The sequence below is a fragment of the Amblyomma mixtum genome, chromosome 3 (assembly GCF_055824585.1).
Source record: "Amblyomma mixtum isolate Tamu chromosome 3, ASM5582458v1, whole genome shotgun sequence".
Classification (NCBI taxonomy): Eukaryota; Metazoa; Arthropoda; class Arachnida; order Ixodida; family Ixodidae; genus Amblyomma; species Amblyomma mixtum.
The window spans coordinates 82,461,745-82,477,856 of record NC_143014.1 but is presented as its reverse complement, the minus strand read 5'-3'; the positions used below and the strand labels follow the sequence as shown (position 1 = coordinate 82,477,856).

The window sequence follows — 16,112 nt, the reverse complement described above, 5'->3', positions numbered from 1 at the left end:
ATGGGTTGGGCTCAGGCTCAGCAGCTGATACTGCCAATAAGTAGCTACTTGCTACTTTCTTTTCTTTCCTTTTCCCATCAAACTCCCAATGACCTCTATAGTTGTGTGGCGAAAGCACTGCCCCAGTGACAAGTACAAGTAGCTTGCACTCTATGCTTCATTATGACCTACACCTGCAAGCACGAGTTAGCGCGAAATACTTTTACAGGCAGCCAAAAATACAGAAAGGTCACCAACTAGGTCCTGGTGCGGAGACATCAACTCGCCACCCGGAGCCAGTGTTAAGCAGGCTGGTGCACTGCAGGCCAGTGTATGTCCACCGCAATGGGTTCTCCGTCAGAAAGGGGTCCTGCTGCACATCACTACGCACAATATCGATAGGAGACTGATTGTCTCCAGCTGCCTTCGGGAACCTCTTGGCCCAATTTGAAGGACCTGCGGAGAACAAGTGAAAGCAGTCAGTACACAAGAAATGACAAAAGCGCTTGGCACATTTTGGACCCTGGTGAGACCCAGTAATAATAAAGTGGCTCATGCATGGACCACTGTAACCAACATTTATAGTTACAAATAATATATGCATTCTTTTAATACACTTCACAACCAATATGTAGTGAAGTACCAAAAGGGTATGAATAAGTCTAACCAGTGTGCAAGTGTCGAAACCTTCACAGAAGAGCATTCACAGGTCCACAAGCTGGGCCAGTTCAATTGTGCAAACAAAAAAAAAAGAATTGCTACCATAACTGAAAAAAAAAAAGCATTGCACCAAATGACCTTTTTAGAGCCTGAATAGCAAATGAAAAGTAGCTTTGCACTTACATATTCTCTGTGGCACTGCAATGTACTACACACCAATAGACAATTTATATATATTTTATCTATTGATGCTCAAAAAAGTTCAACAAATTCATGTAGCAACTTTCTTGCCAATTCTGTCAAGGCACACTGATTCAAGTTTTATTCTATGTTACAGAGCCAATTCACACACGAGCCAAATTGTAATACAGAACCAGCTTTTAAGAACATGGACCCAAACAGAATCGAGGTAAGCTTACATGCCATTTAGCACACTCGAGCTACCATTTAACTTACTACATTGTTGGCTAAGTGGATAACAATATTCTTGGTGGACATGCATGTACTACCGCGATGGAAAGAAACGCAAACGCGGCACCTACGCACTCCGCTGTTCAAATTTCTTTTCATCGCGCTTTTACCTGGGTGGTAAGGAAAAGACCTCAGAGCAGCCCTGGAATGTACCATGGACGACCCTAGCATCTTTTTGCTAACACCGAGGTAAAAGCGTGATGAAGAGATGCGAACGGCGGAGCGCCTAGCCTCCGATCTGTTCGCATTTCTTTACATCGCCCCTGTACAAAGAGAAATAAATTCAGGTACTAATAAAAAATTAGCGGACGCCTAGGCAATGCCACCCTGGTTTGACGATAGCACAAGGATCTCACCGGACTCGCCACGTATGACCCAGGGCCACACTTTCTCCACACACGAATCGAAATTGATTAGTCATGTTTCGCATCTCGTTTGAATTTTGCGCGCACCGCTAGTTCGCGGAGCGCATACAGTGGAGCACCCATGAGGTAATTTTTCCAGTGACTTCCATGAGGCCTCTCAGGGCGCCACCGCGCCCGCTGAATTTAGCGGCGCAGTTGTCTGTGTTGCCAGACTAGCGGCACCAGCTCGAATTCACACCCAAGCGATTGAGCGGTGCGTGGCAGCGAAAATTTCCAACTTGTTGGAACCACGCCGCTCACCGCAGCGACGACTCAAAACATGTTTTTCCGCCGCGACGGCAGGATTCGCCAGCATTTTCGCTTGCATGTGAAACAGGCGCGGCACACCGAGTTTTACCCCACCGTACGGTAAACACGGAAAAATACGGCAACTGCTGTTCCGTACGGCAAATGTGGCTAGGCAAGCTTGGCAACGGTAGCAACGGCAACGCGTTGATACTGCAGTTAGCATATCCTGTTCACGAGTTACGGCGAGCCTAGTCCATCGTTTCTTTCGTGCCAGTTGTATTGGCGTCGCAAAAACGTTTGTACATGCACATAACAAAGAGAGAGAGAGAGAAAAAAAAACACCGCTCCACATGGCTCCACCCATGACAAGCAAGGAAATTCAATCGCTCCACTTCTGACGTCAGTACTGCACTGATAATGCAGCTGCGTTCCACCGTCACACAACGGTTACTGAAGCTGACGCTGGCACAACAGAATTTTCAGCGCGACGGACACTTTGAAGCCCGCGGAACGCAGGTCCGAGTAAAATGTTTTCGTGCGATGCATGTCCGAAGACCGAAAGCGGCGAGCGCATTATTTACACTGACATGAACGAACTACACTAAGTTAAAATACGCACTATTTCGACCCTAGCGAACACGCTCAGAACGATCGCGCTGCTACGTGCTGCCGCAAGTGCACATAGTCTAGTGAGAAATATAGCGACGCGCAGGTAGCGCTTTCAGTGCGAAAGCACTTCTAGCCGCACTCCCTGGGTTTCAGCGGTGTGCGAGTATGTGTGTGAAGCCGCTGAGTAGCAAGTGTAACTCGCTCACTGGGTCAGTCGACACCTCAATCGTGCTGCGAGTAGGCGCGGTGGCGTCCATTGAGGCAGTTACGAGTCCTTTTCTCAAAACCAGCGGAAGGTTTACTTCGTTAATTTTTGAGGAAAGGAAAGGTTAACTGGTCCAAGTGGTACAAGGAACAATTTCCAGTTTATTCCAGTTGGTTACCAAATGGCTCCCAGTTGAGTCCAACTGGAAGTTAGCTGGGACCCAAATGACACCAATGGGGACCAACTGGGAATTGTTCCATGAACCAGTTGGACCAGTTAGCATTTCACCTGGTGCGCATAACTGGTTTCCTGGGCCAGTGGGCACCTCAATCACGCTTCGAGTATACGTGGCGGTGGTGTCCACCAGCAAAAAAAAAAAATGCTCTCGCACAATATTTCGTGCTTAGCAATGCTAAACAGCCAGCCATTTTTTTTTAACATGACTGGATGACGATTCAGCAGACGCAGGGAGTAAGTACATACAGCCTCACCAGATTTCACTTTCGAGAAGTTCCACCTGAGCGAAAGCGGACACGGCAGCTACAGTTCTACATCGATCAGAGACGATGCGCACAAGGTCTGCCTAAAGACGCACATTAGCCTACGATTACAGAGGAGGCCGCCGCGGAAGAACCGCTGTTCGAACGAAAGCAGGAAGGACTACTCAATAATAGTCGTCGCGTGCCAACAGGCGCTCTGTAGTCTACAATCGGTGCCGAGGGTTTCCATGTATGTGCGTCATCACGGGTCGTCAACTGCCTGAAGTCGATTTGCCCGAGGAAACAGCTGCATAGCAGACTGCGTGACGCGGATACGCATTATTACTGTGTACATTTTAATGCACCCGAAAGCACTCCGTTTCGACCCCACCGCAGCCTCCAATTAAGCGACCAAGGTAGCGAGGCTTTCGGAGGCTTTTCGGTTTGAAAAGTGCAACTCTGGTGGTGCACAAATAACTGTGCTAGCGTCTGGCCGAAAACTTTCAAAGGAAGGGCAAAACAACTAGCGTTAAATAATGTAATAAAGCTGACGCTACAGTTACGGCAGTGTAACGCGAAAATTCAACCGAAATGCCTCTTGAAGACTACAGTGGCAAGCCGATGGTAATGCCACGATCGAAGTCGCTACGGAACCACAGACGATCACACGTATAGAAACTGTGACCAAAGTTCCGGAGTTGCTTGTGAAACGCATTCGTGGCTCCTTTGGCTTCCGCTCGACTCCGACGCTTCCTTGTTACAGCTAGTGCGATACACACTGGAGTCTTGACGCTGAAAGCCGCCTTGCCCCAGCCTTGGCGGCACGCACCACAGGCTCGAACTGCGGCTTCGACGGCACGCGCTGCGCGGTCCTGCACCGACGCATACTGGCCTCACGTTCTCCAGCCCGAAGTGTGCGCTCCTGACCAAAGCCTCCAGACGGGCTCGCCGCTTTCCTTCCCTGCCTCGAGCACTTCGTAACGCTTGCGAGGCAGCGGGCTTTCCGATCGCACCTGAGAGAGGCAACGCTACACACGGCCGGACTGAATGCAACGGCGCGCCGCTCGCTGCATTCAGTCCGGCCGTGCGCTACACAACCGGCCGGTCAACCGGCCAGCTGTCGCGAGTACGCTGCGCGTAATGCAGGCATGTTTTAGGCCCTACAGGGCTTGGATCGCTGTAAGAAAAGAAAAAAAGAAGTACAACTCACACAGAAGTTGACCCTCACACAATACACGCCCCACGAACGTTGAACTACACCCGAAAGGTCAGAACACTGACTGGAACGCTGTTACCTGGCTCAAGCAAGCAAACTTCCATATTTTCTGAAAGCATTATTACAGCCCCGCGAGGTGAGCGAAACCTTTCAGTTCGGATGGGAAAGAAGTAAGCAAGCAGCACGAGATCAACGACAGCAGCCAGTGCTTTCATCGGCAATGGTGCCAACAAAGGTCGAATGGAAGCGCCCATAGAAATATGTTGCAAGGATTTGCCGGGCTAGTTGGTTCATTTCTGAAAAAAAGATTTAACTGCGCGAAAGGGTTAGGACACAAGGGAGACAATGGAGAACCATAGAAACTGGTTACAGAAGCTTAAAACAAACTCGTAACGGAGTTGGAGAAACGCGAATAGTGAACGTTCATCTTGCAAAGGCGGCAAACAAGCCGAGATCAGCGACGGCCTGCTTAGACGCCAGCGCACCAGTAATGACCACCGTAACGCTGCAGTACCGCAGTGTCCGAATCAGTCGCACCGTTTTATACCGCCATTTTTCAGCTTTTTTTTTTTAGTTCCCAAAATAAACACAGGTACAATTCATGGCTAAAAGCCAACTCGCGGAAAAAGGCCACAATAAGATCATTGTTTAAATTAATGAATTCTCACGGCCAAAGCTGCATATGGGCTACGAGGCTCTCCGCAGTAGCAGGCTCTACATCACTTCCAACCCACTGAGGTTATTTAACGTGCACCGATTTCTTGGCACATGAGCGCTTTTCCGCTTCGCCGCAGCAGGGCCGGGAACCCTCGTGCTCAGCAGGAGGGCCCAAGTCTGCGAGTCACTGCGACGAATTGATAAAAGTAACGCCCCTGGAACATAACGCTCCGTTAGCTTTGCTCCCGTGTGATGTCCCTCCCGTTGACCTTAGCTATAGGCTACTTAAGCGGTACACCCTGAAAGCGCTTCCACATATTCCACACGAACCTACATTTCAGCCCGACTGTGTCAGTTCCGTAACAGCAACAGCTCCCTAACAGGGTTAGCAGACAACCAGCGGCTTCAAGCTACTCGGCGTCGTCCCAAAGCAGAGGTCTTCCGCGTAGTGTTGAGCAGGTCCACCGCGGTGGCTCAGTCAGTGGCTTTGGCTTAGCGACTGTGGCGTTCAGCTGCTGAGTCGCGGCGGCCACATTTCGATGGAGGTAAAACGCAAAAGCGCCTGTGTGCTGTACAGATGTCAGCGCACGTTAAAGAACCCCAGGTGGCCGAAATTAATACGGAGACTACGGCGTATCTCACAGTTCATGTGCAGCTTTGGGATTTAGGGCAACTAAGTCTCAGCAACGCTCGCTGATATCGATCTATTTCGCAAGACCAGAAAATGGCAGTACTAAGACAGCAATGAAAGGTCCCCCTTCAATTCTACGCGAAAGAAAACTGCGGACGCGACGCAGCGACAGCAACACACAGATACCCGAAGAGCGCGTTCATCGCCTATGTCACGAAGAACGGCAGTTTGGACCGCCATCGCAGGCACATTGGCACGATGCGTTTCACAGTACGAAGAGTCCACGCGTTACGCAGAATCTGCCGCAAAGACGGTCCGAAAAAAAAAAAAAAATCGGTGCACCAGTGAGTACGCTCTGAGAGGGGGCGGTAGGCAGGCGAACCTAGCGTGACAGCCGAGTCGACCCGGTCCGACGAAGTGCGAGTCCCGTGGTCTTGGAAGTAGGTGTAGTTCTCCGGAGATGCCGCGGATCCCACAAGCAGGACAGCCTGGTCAGTGGAGCAGGCCGTTCCCATCGCGGAGACGGGGCCTGGGCACGAGCCCGCTGCTCTGCAGAGGGTGTGTGCAGGAAAAGCACCAGTGGGGCCCCGTGCAAAGAGCACGGTACGAGCAGCGCGTTTTAGTTCCAATCGGCCAGAGATCATTTACTTGGCTCACTGCCACCGACTAGCAGTTTCGTAATATGCGAGAGTTAAAACGAGCACAGCCAGAACTACCGAGGAAAAAAGATAAAGACGACAGGGTACACGAGTCAACTACCAACTCGAATGGCCTTCCCTGCAAACGGTGATGTTTCAATCGGGAACTTTCCCCCCTTTTCAAGGAAATTTGGCGAAAAGGGAATTTTATAGTTTCAGGGAATTTTAAGAACAGACATTGCCTCACTCTTTCCTATCTAGGAGCTTTCAAGCTGCTGATGGGGAAGAAGAACCTGAAATAAGGATTTCTGGGTCAGAGTTTTTCGTTATGGCATGAAACATCACTGCCTGGAAAAAGGCCACTGAAAACTGCCGCCATACCTTCGTCGTCACTAACATGACGGCGCATGTGCTAGATCTTTCGCTTCATTCTGTTTTGTTTGAAGAATATTTCATTGGACTATATACATAACATCGTCACACAGGAATAAAGAATATTGGAAAAGAACCTGCCGAAGGAAACGAACAATCTGTGAAAGCAGTGCGAAGGGCAGGTACTGCAGACAAGAGAAGCAAGTGGCCTTGCAGTTTTTTTAGCAATACCACGCGGACGTCGCCTGTTCGCTTGATCAGCACTATCACGGAGCGAGTCGGCAAACTCAGCCAGAACTGCTATCTGCTTGGCTGTTCCTAAAGCTGTGCGCAGCCCCGTATTTTTTCCTTCGCTTCCCGCACTCCTTCGACAAACCCGCCGTCGAAAACCCGTAGAGGGCAAGCGAAACCGGCGGACTGCAGCAGGCGCGGCGTTCCATGATCGAATGTCTCAATCCGAGTTTCGCTTTTTGTTGTTTCAAAAGTGTACCGTTATGAGCGCTCGAGAAACACGGAGAGCGGCAGAAGACTAACACCTCCATAGTTTCGCGATTGAGACCGAATTTTCCTCGGCCTTTTTTTTTTTTACAGCGACAGCTGTTAAGCGCCCGTTCCTGGATTTCGCGTCGGCGTAGTAGCAGTATGTCATAGTAGTCGGAGGAACTGGCGGGTGCGTTGCTATGGAAACCACTCGGAGGGTGGGTATACCCTTGAAGGAAGCGGGGGTATGACAAGAGTGGAGGAATCCGTAACCACAGGGTTACCGCGGAAGGATGAGGGTACGGCGAGAGCTTAGAAAGGCGTAACCGGAGGGTGGTACCACGGGAGCAGTCCTTCCGTCTCCGGGAGGCATTCAATGACATTACCCTGCCAGGACTGCCGAAAACGGACACTGTCAAAGTTTTCCTCAGTTTTAGCAGCGATGGCGCCTATCTCTTGTGCTTAGCATATCGATTGCTCTATCCAGTTTAAATTCGGTGGCACGTGTAGTATCTAGGAAAAGTGGGCGGAATTCGGCGACCGCAATAATGAAGGTCCGGACAACCCGCCTTATTCTGCACGACTGCAAGCCAACCGTGGGGCGGACATAAACAAAACCAATATATCAAGTTAAGATTTATGGGGGTTGATCGTCCCAAAGCGGCTCAAGCTATGACGGACGCCGTAGTGAAGGGCTCTGCAAATTTCGACCACCTGCGGTTCTTTAACGTGCACTGACATCGCACAGTACACGGGCCTCTAGCATTTGGCCTCCGTCGAAATGAGACCGCCATGGCCGGGATCGACCCAGCGTCTTTTGGGTCAGCAGCCGAGTGCCATGACCACTGAGCCACCGCGGCGGCCTGGATGCATTGCGCTGTGCTCATGTTCACGCGAAAATGTTTTTATTCGCGCCTTTATCTCTAGGTTAACAAAAACACGAACCACAACCGTTCCTGCAAACTCTGGGAACAAAATGCGAACAAGCGAAACACTGACTGCGAGTGGGTTCCACATCGCCTGCTATGAACGTCTGGGATAAGCGAAGGGAAGAACCGGGGGCTGCACTCAGCTCCAGCAACAGCCTATAGTAGACGACAGTCGCCCTGGCCAGCGCTCCATGCACATGCGGCAACACTCGCGAGTGTTCCTACTCTCAGTCATAAGGCGCGGATCAAGCGAACAGTCGACGCTCGCGTGATATTCTAAAGAAATGGAAGGGTGTACAGCACCGGTCAGAAGTCTTCAGGCCAGAGGGTTTGCTTTTAAGCCGTGCAGATGGGCTCACCAGACGTTACGGTTCCCGAAGCGCAAGTAATACTTGTTCTTAGCCCTCAAAAACTTCTCGAGCTTCTGTGGTACTGCGTAAGCACTCGAACACACAGCTCAAAATCCGACCCTCTCGGCTGAAGACTGCTGACCAAGGCCGTACAGTCATGGAAAACCTAACATGAAATGAGCAAGCGACCACGAAAGACTACCGGCGGCACCGTGCAACTAAGACAATATGAACCGGTAACGAGATAAATACAGGACGAGAGTGCCTACACGCGAGCCAGGGTCAGCACTACGGGTATTAACGAGCCCAGGGGAGGTGCCCTGTCGCGCCTGGCTGATCATTCCTACAACCCGTATCGAAGCGCTTTGCTACTATCCCAAAAATTACTTTGCTCACGTTGCTCCGGAAATTTCGAACACCTGAAGTTCTTTAACGTGCATTGACATTGCACAGTAAGTTTCGCAAAAGTGCCTTCGCAGTCCATTCCAAAGGAGGTGTTGGTATGTGAGACTTAACGTCCCAAAGTTGCACATGTGGGTCATGAAAGACGCCGTTTTGGAGGGGTCCGGATTAATGTCTCCCAGCTGAGGTCCTCTAACGCGCAATGATATCGCACAGCGCACGGGCTAAGTTTTTGCATTTCGGCTCTATCGAAATGCGGCAGCCGGGATTCGACCCCGCGTCTTCGCGCTCAGCAGCCGGACGTTATAGAAGGCACCACGGCTGCACGCAGCCGCCTGTAGTCTTTGGTCATTGCTTAGTCATTTTAGGTTAGCTGCACTATACCGCAATACAACGAAAGAGAGAAGCCCACCGAGAGCAGCCTAGGTGTCCACGCTTGAGAGCACTGTGTTAAGGGTGGGGTACCGTCGCTTGCAGGCACCCTTCCCGCAAGTGGGCGAACTATGGGCACAGCATAAATAGTGACGGAAATAAAATCTTCGCTCTCAGAGTAATTTCAGTTATGCAGAACAGTAAGCGTCGCTCCGTTAAGAGTTCTTTTCTTTCTCACTGTTTACCGCTGATTTCTTACAACTTCGTACTTTCTGTTACGCTTGCTCACAATTCTACCCTGGCATAAGCTCATTCGGATACTGAAATATCGGCACAGTTCCGCCAACGTGCCGTGTGAGGACTGGCAAGTATGAGCTTCCGCGAGAGCTGGCCTAACTTCCGTGAATCACTTGGGTCACACTGAGTTGCAAGCTAATTAGCACTCTCGCAGAAAGCGAACCTGGCGACCGCCTTCACAATCCGCTCGTCTAGCACTGGGACGCTGAAAGCCCGCTGTCAGCAGCCCGAGCAAAAGTTAAATTTACGGCAATCACACCGTGCGACCGGTGCTCCTAACGCGTACAAGCGGTTTCGCGGGCACCACCGCGGGTACAGACGGGGAATGGTGCACAGGAGCAACAGGTGCAGCTGAAACTACGGCTTGAACTGGAAGCACGTGCTGCAGCCAACCACAATGCGGAAGGAAACGAGGAGTTACGCAGAAAGAAAAAGTCGAAGCACTCACCAAAAAAACAGCCTCGACTGAAAGGAAGGAAGGGGGGAAGTATGCAAATAGTGCAAGAGCGGAGAAACGGAAATGGATGAGGTTCGTCCCGGGCTGGCAGGCAGGCGCAAACGCCGCAGAGCGGAATCGCGGGGCCCTTCCCGCGGCGGCGATCTTCACTTGGTGAACAGCGGCCCTTCAATTGGCGGCGCTACTTCGGCATTGCGCGGCCAGGACTGACGAGGCGGAATTTATGAGGCGCCCCTTTCTCGCCAGCCCTTTCCATCCCCGAATCCCGGCGCATGTTCGAAGCCGCGGCACGCGATAAGGCGGGTCGAAGCCGCCGCGCTTCGAGCGCAAACAATGCGAAAAAAAAGAGAAAGGGGCGGGCCGGGCTAACGATTTTCGCGCAGGAAACCTTTTACAAAATGTTTATCATGCAAGCGCCCGTAAGCGCCGCGGCCGCTGCAGTGGAAGACGAAGAAAAAAAAACACAAGCCACCGGATTCGAACCTGCTGGCAAAACGCGCCTGTGACGTCGGCGAAACGAGGAAAGAAAGTAACGCCAAGGCGGAGCAATCGTTCCCTCGTCGAACGACAGCCGCGCGTGCTCAGCGGGCAGGAATTTAATATTAGATGGATAAGCGACATGGCAACGCCGGGGAGGAGAACCCAAGGTGCCAGTTGTCCTGTGGTGTTGACCGGTACCTGCAACGCGGCGAGTCTCCCTGTAAAAACCGCCAGCAGCAACTGCGCGTCAGTCAAACCTGTTAATGGCCAATTATCTACAGGCAGCGTTCCAGTAGGGTGCCTCCCGTAATGCGAACATTAGCTTTACGGCGCGGTAGTCTTCGCCAAAAGTTTGCGCCCCACCGCGACCGTGGCCGGAGCGGGAGCGATGCTGAGTGGAGGCACTTCCCGCGAGAGAGGGGGACATGCCTCCTCGTCCGCCGCCTCTCGGGAGGGCTGCTCCAAACTTTTTGCAAACACTGTACCGGTCGCCAGAACGGCACAGCGCGCACTGCTGACGATCGCGCAGAGTATTCCTTACTTCAATGTAATGGAACATAACAGCAAGGTATTCAATTGCCGAAACTTCGCAAACGGGCGAACAGCTTTATTCACAGAGTTGCAGAGCTTCTCAAAAACTACACACACTACGAAAAAAACCGGCCCAGGGAAGGAAGCGGGGGGGGGGGGGGGGGGGGGGGGGCAGTGAAAACTTGTCCTCAAAGCCCCCCGTTGGGGAGTCCCTAAATTTGCACACGGCAGTCCTCTTGCCACAAATGCGCACCGTGCGCAAACTGTTGAGAAAGAGACTAAGGGGAGAGGGGGGGGGGGGGGGGGGGGCAGTGAAAACTTGTCCTCAAAGCCCCCCGTTGGGGAGTCCCTAAATTTGCACACGGCAGTCCTCTTGCCACAAATGCGCACCGTGCGCAAACTGTTGAGAAAGAGACTAAGGGGAGAGGGGGGGGGGGGGGGGGGGCGCAGCATAGCAGCACGCCAAAATACTCGATTTCTGAAGCGCAGGATGTCGTCTAAGGCCAGTGAGAGCACCGCCGTTGTCCGTGACGAGGCGGATAGACTCTTTTGCGTGAGAAAAAGCTTCGTGGAACCGAAGCGGCCGGCAGCTTCGCAAGTGCATAAGCAAGCACTACAAGATTCAATAAGTGCCGAATGTTAGTTGTAAAGGTTAGGGTTAAGCAAGTATACGTAGTTTCCTTTCGTTGCCATGTGTTTACGAGCTTATGTGATGCTGTGTAAGTATCGGCGACACTGAGCGAAATGGTCGAGCGGTAAGCAGCCGATTCCCTGTCATCGCTGTCCGCCAGTAGCAAAAAACGAAGTGAACGACGACCTTCTACATTTATTTTCAACAGGCTGCAATGTGCAGCTGCCAGGTGCCAGAAATAAGACCACCTTATCCGCAATAAAAAACGAAAACAACTGTTGTGGTTGTGAAGTACCGGTCGTAATGCATGCACAGTTCAGCACTTCTTTGCTGGCCAAAAAATGCTATTTAGACCTCTGGGCGTACGCATTAAGACTTACCGCAGCTTGTTGCAAAAGCATACGACAACAAAATCAACATACTTTGCTTTAAACAGCAATACGTTTGATAAAAATGCGAGCGGTAAAACCAAGTAACGTATGTGTTTCGTATATAAGGCTTTTATTTTCTCCTTCACGCCGTCTGTTGTGGTGGTCTAGTAAAAAAAAAAGTTGTGGTGGTCTAGTCATATCCGCGCTCGGTTCCCAGTTCAAAGGTTGTGGGTTCGAAACCCGATATTTTCATGTTTGTTTGTTTCCTTTATCGTAATTATGTGCGTTAAGTGCTATCGGAAACTATCGCGCTTCGTTAGTCCAGAATAAGACGAATGGCAGGTCAGTTAGCACCCAAAAAGAATAACATCTCGTCCCCTTTTTCTTATAGTGAACGCAGCGCGATTTTCTGAGAACATAGCTGTATTCTTAGTGCTTTCTTCCACGCTCTCAAAAGGTTGGCAGTGTTTGTTCTCTCTTGTTGTCCCCGTTTCGTTCGCGCTGCGACAAATTTTTTGTATTATGAATCAAAACCAACTAGCCCAAACTTCAGTCCTTCTGCACAGTATTTCTCAAAAAAGCGTGCGGAACACAAGAGGAGCATGCCGGGGCGCAGCTAGATGTGGGATGTTCAAAACTGACGCTCCAGCGACCGACATTTCCGGTTCGCACCGAGGCGTCCATTTTCACGAAAAGCTGCCGTTAAAAAAATTAAGCCACTGGTGGCAACTCCTGACGTTCCACAGCTGTCAAGTTGAAAACCCTTCGCGTATACTCCCCGATTTGATTCCGTATACAGTACGCAGTAACAACACTCTCGCTTGCTTCATGGCTTTCCGCGCGATCGTCAGTGCTGCTTCACTTTCACATCCGCAAAATGTACCGGTGCTTTCTAAAGGCCCCGGCCTACACCAACGGTTGCCACCGAATAACGCCGTTCATGACGGACAGAAAAGCTATACCGTGCACCGCCAGCGACGGTGTTTGCCTACATTTTAGAGCTCTCCCAGCGTCCACGATAATAGCGCCCTAGAAGTGCAATACCGCTGGTACGAATTCCAATTTACTTCCATTGATTTCCGAGCAGAACGTGTACACCACCGACGTGCCGTCAGCTTCGCAACAATCCGCGGCCAGACGCAGCTGTCGGCACGCTTCGATGATGGACAGGTTGCGTGCACTCAAATGGGCTGCGTGTTCGATACTCGCGAACAATTCACGGTACCCTAATTCGTAATAATAGGGTTCTACTGTATGCGGTATTAGCCTATACAAATACATAAACGCGCGAATAGTGCTGTGAATCCCCCTATAAAATTAGCTACACGCAAAGCTGAAGCACCGCTGCTCCCTTTCCAGCCTTTGGTGTTTAAACTGGCTTAACCTAAGCTGCAATTAGACAGGAGCGTAAGAACTCGTTACCCGCCTTCGAGGTAAGCAGCTGAACACACCGACGACTGCTCCTCCGCGATGTTGAAAACTACGGAAGAAGTAAGCCAGACCGCTGTAATATTATAGTACAACATCGCTGTCGCGTCCGATGGGCGGTTTCGCCTCTCAAAACACTGCAGATGCAATGGCTGCTTACGTGCGTGAAACTTACTACTGGCCGTAAAAGTAAGCTCCCAATTAGAGCACAGGGCATCGTGCGGGTAATGCCATCAACAGGCCACGCTGAGCAATATCCCCACGTTGCGTTCAACTTGACTCCGCGACATAATGCGTATGCATGCGTATACGCCGTAAGTTGACAGGCGAGCTGTGCAGCCACTCAAAGTGACAGGCCCGCATGCAGAAGACTCGGGGTAAGCTGATCATCTCGCAGTTTTTGCGCATGGCAACAATGCGAAAAGAGGGGCTCAGTGTAATTTTCTTATGATAAATTTTTTGCTCCGGGTGGGGAAAGGGGCGGGGGGCAGCAAAGCTCCACGCCCCGAAATCCGCACAAATAGAGGAAGAAGATTCTGGCGCGAAGAGGACCAGACACTCGGTGAGAAGACGCAGAACGAGCACCGTGAAGTAGTTTGTGCCCAGTCGCGTCAGGATGCTGCACAACATAGTTAAGACCAAACATTTCGGTGCTTGAAATTCGACTATACTGCAGCGCTGCGCATGCTGAAACCAGTTGTAATGCCGCGGCGGCACAGCGCATACAAAGCGAATAACTTGAAGGAGCACTCGAGTACTAACGTGCGCGCGGGCCCGTTTTCTATGCGCACAAGGTGCGCATAGGAAATCCGCTAACTCTCGGCAACATGAACCCTGACGTCCATGGCCAACCAGCCTTTAGGTCCGACCACACAGCAAATCTTTCCAGAATCATATATTCAACTTCCGGTGTTCAGGGGACACGCCCGTCGTCGCGGTTATTTCTACACACACGCGATCCGGCATCGCTCCAGAACCATCCACCCCCAGAGAGACACACAGAGACAGGACGGGCGCCGTCTGCGCTGGGGCAACCGAAGCGGGTTCGCGTCAGCATTCGCCAGTGGCATGGAAGAACACAACAAACTATGGCTTTGGAATCACCTCGCCGTTATGTAACGAAATAAACAGAGCGAGGCAGCCCTAAACGATAAAAGTTTCGCTCGGCTAATTAATCGGCCAACTTGCGAGCGAGATCTCGACGCACAACGCGCAGAAGCTTTAAAGACAAACTTTTGCACGGCTTACAAATGAACGCACGGACCGTTTATTCGTCGACCGAAAGAAAATGCTTCTCGGCACTCACACGCCTAACACGCAGCCATTAATCTTCGCAGAGCATTCAGTGGAATAGCAGCGGATACGGCAAGCGTTCCACTGCAAAACTACTGAAAGCCAAAGAAAAGAACAAGCAACCGCGCAACAGCAAGAGATCACAACATGAGAAACATCTTTGTTGGAGTTACTTTTCAAGCAGTCATTAAGGACTCGACTTGAGAACAATAATATTTTGCAGCACGCGCGCTTCGTTTGGACACATCGCGCTGTGGCGGCGCGTGCTATATAATTTCCTGTTGCTAGGCTGCGTGGCCCGAATTCACACCGCTGCGGTTTCGAGCAGCGCTCGCGAGAGAGGGACAGCAAATTATCTGCCGTTCAGCAACGTGCGCGCTTTCTTAGAGACTATAGCGAAAAAAAAAAAATCACTAGAATGGAGTATGTTTTCAGACTGTACGGTATAATGTGCAATATTCGGTGCTTCACAAGTTCTCAATTCCATCCTAAATACTCAGAAATACCATGATTTAAAATATGAATTTAATTACAAGATAAAGGTACCGCTGTTTGCCCGAAGTAACTACAAGCAACTCAGTGGTTGAGTCACCTTTAGCACATTTCTTAGATTACTGGGAAGTGCAGCCGCCATCCAGGCGGGATAACCAGCAAATTCCTTTCTTTGATGCATGATATTCGTGAAGGCTGCTGTGATCAAAATCGCACCACAGAATCAATCGCTAAGATCACCGAACGAAGCAGTGTTCGGCTCTCAGCTCGCGGACCATATATATATTTTTTTCTCCAGACCATTACGGGTGTGCGAATATTCGAAATTTTCAATAGCGAATATCCTCCTATTCGATTTTCTGAACAGATCAAATAGTGCATATTCTAAATTCTTTGAAACTACTCGAATCTGTTGTCTCAGCATAGTTTCCGAATAGTGGCACGAAGAAACGCCGACTTTGCCGACAGATCCGTTCGTGTGCCAGCGTTCATAAATGCTCATACATGGCCTGCATGATTCAGCGACGCAGCAGGATTCAGTCAGGTTTAGCTAACCCTGCCGGAATGCTCGATCTCTGAAACCACGGCTCATACACTGTAAACATAAAATTAGCCCGAATAGGAGCATAAATGGCTACTGTCTGTTTTTGAGCTCCCTATCATAGCCCTCGCATCTACTGAGATGTGCTATAAGTTCATTTGCTGTGATCAGCAGTAACAAAAGTTGATTTTCTTACGCATGCGTACCACAAAATCAGCGTTGTGTCTTTTGGCAGCTATATATTCACAACTCCATGAGCATAGATGACGCCGTACCGCAGCGCCGCCACTAGTGCTTCGCTGTTTCCGCTAGCACACCACAAGCCAAATCGAATATTCGTACCACTATTCGATTCGGTTGTTAGCTACACTGTTCGCATCGGAATCGGTAGCAAAGCTACTCTATTCGTATTCGACTGCGTTTGTAAAAAGTCCTATTTGCACGTCTCTACACAGACTACGCATTTGCAACAGGTGTTTGCTTCAATT

The 16,112-nt window shown here is 50.6% G+C and overlaps 1 protein-coding gene across 5 annotated transcripts in view; it reads right to left on the bottom strand.

Moving 5' to 3' along the window:
• Window positions 1-16,112, bottom strand: part of LOC149350800 (carbonic anhydrase 1-like) — an 85,626-nt gene that overhangs the window by 12,891 nt on the left and 56,623 nt on the right. For 3 of the 5 annotated variants that reach the window (XM_089579937.1, XM_089579934.1, XM_089579936.1), the window contains one exon: window positions 238-435. In XM_089579937.1, the coding sequence (XP_089436063.1) occupies window positions 238-435 (198 nt within the window). Of the gene's footprint in view, window positions 1-237; window positions 436-5,942; window positions 6,091-16,112 lie in introns of those variants that run through there. The other 2 variants (XM_089579935.1, XM_089579933.1) reach the window with 1 other exon arrangement.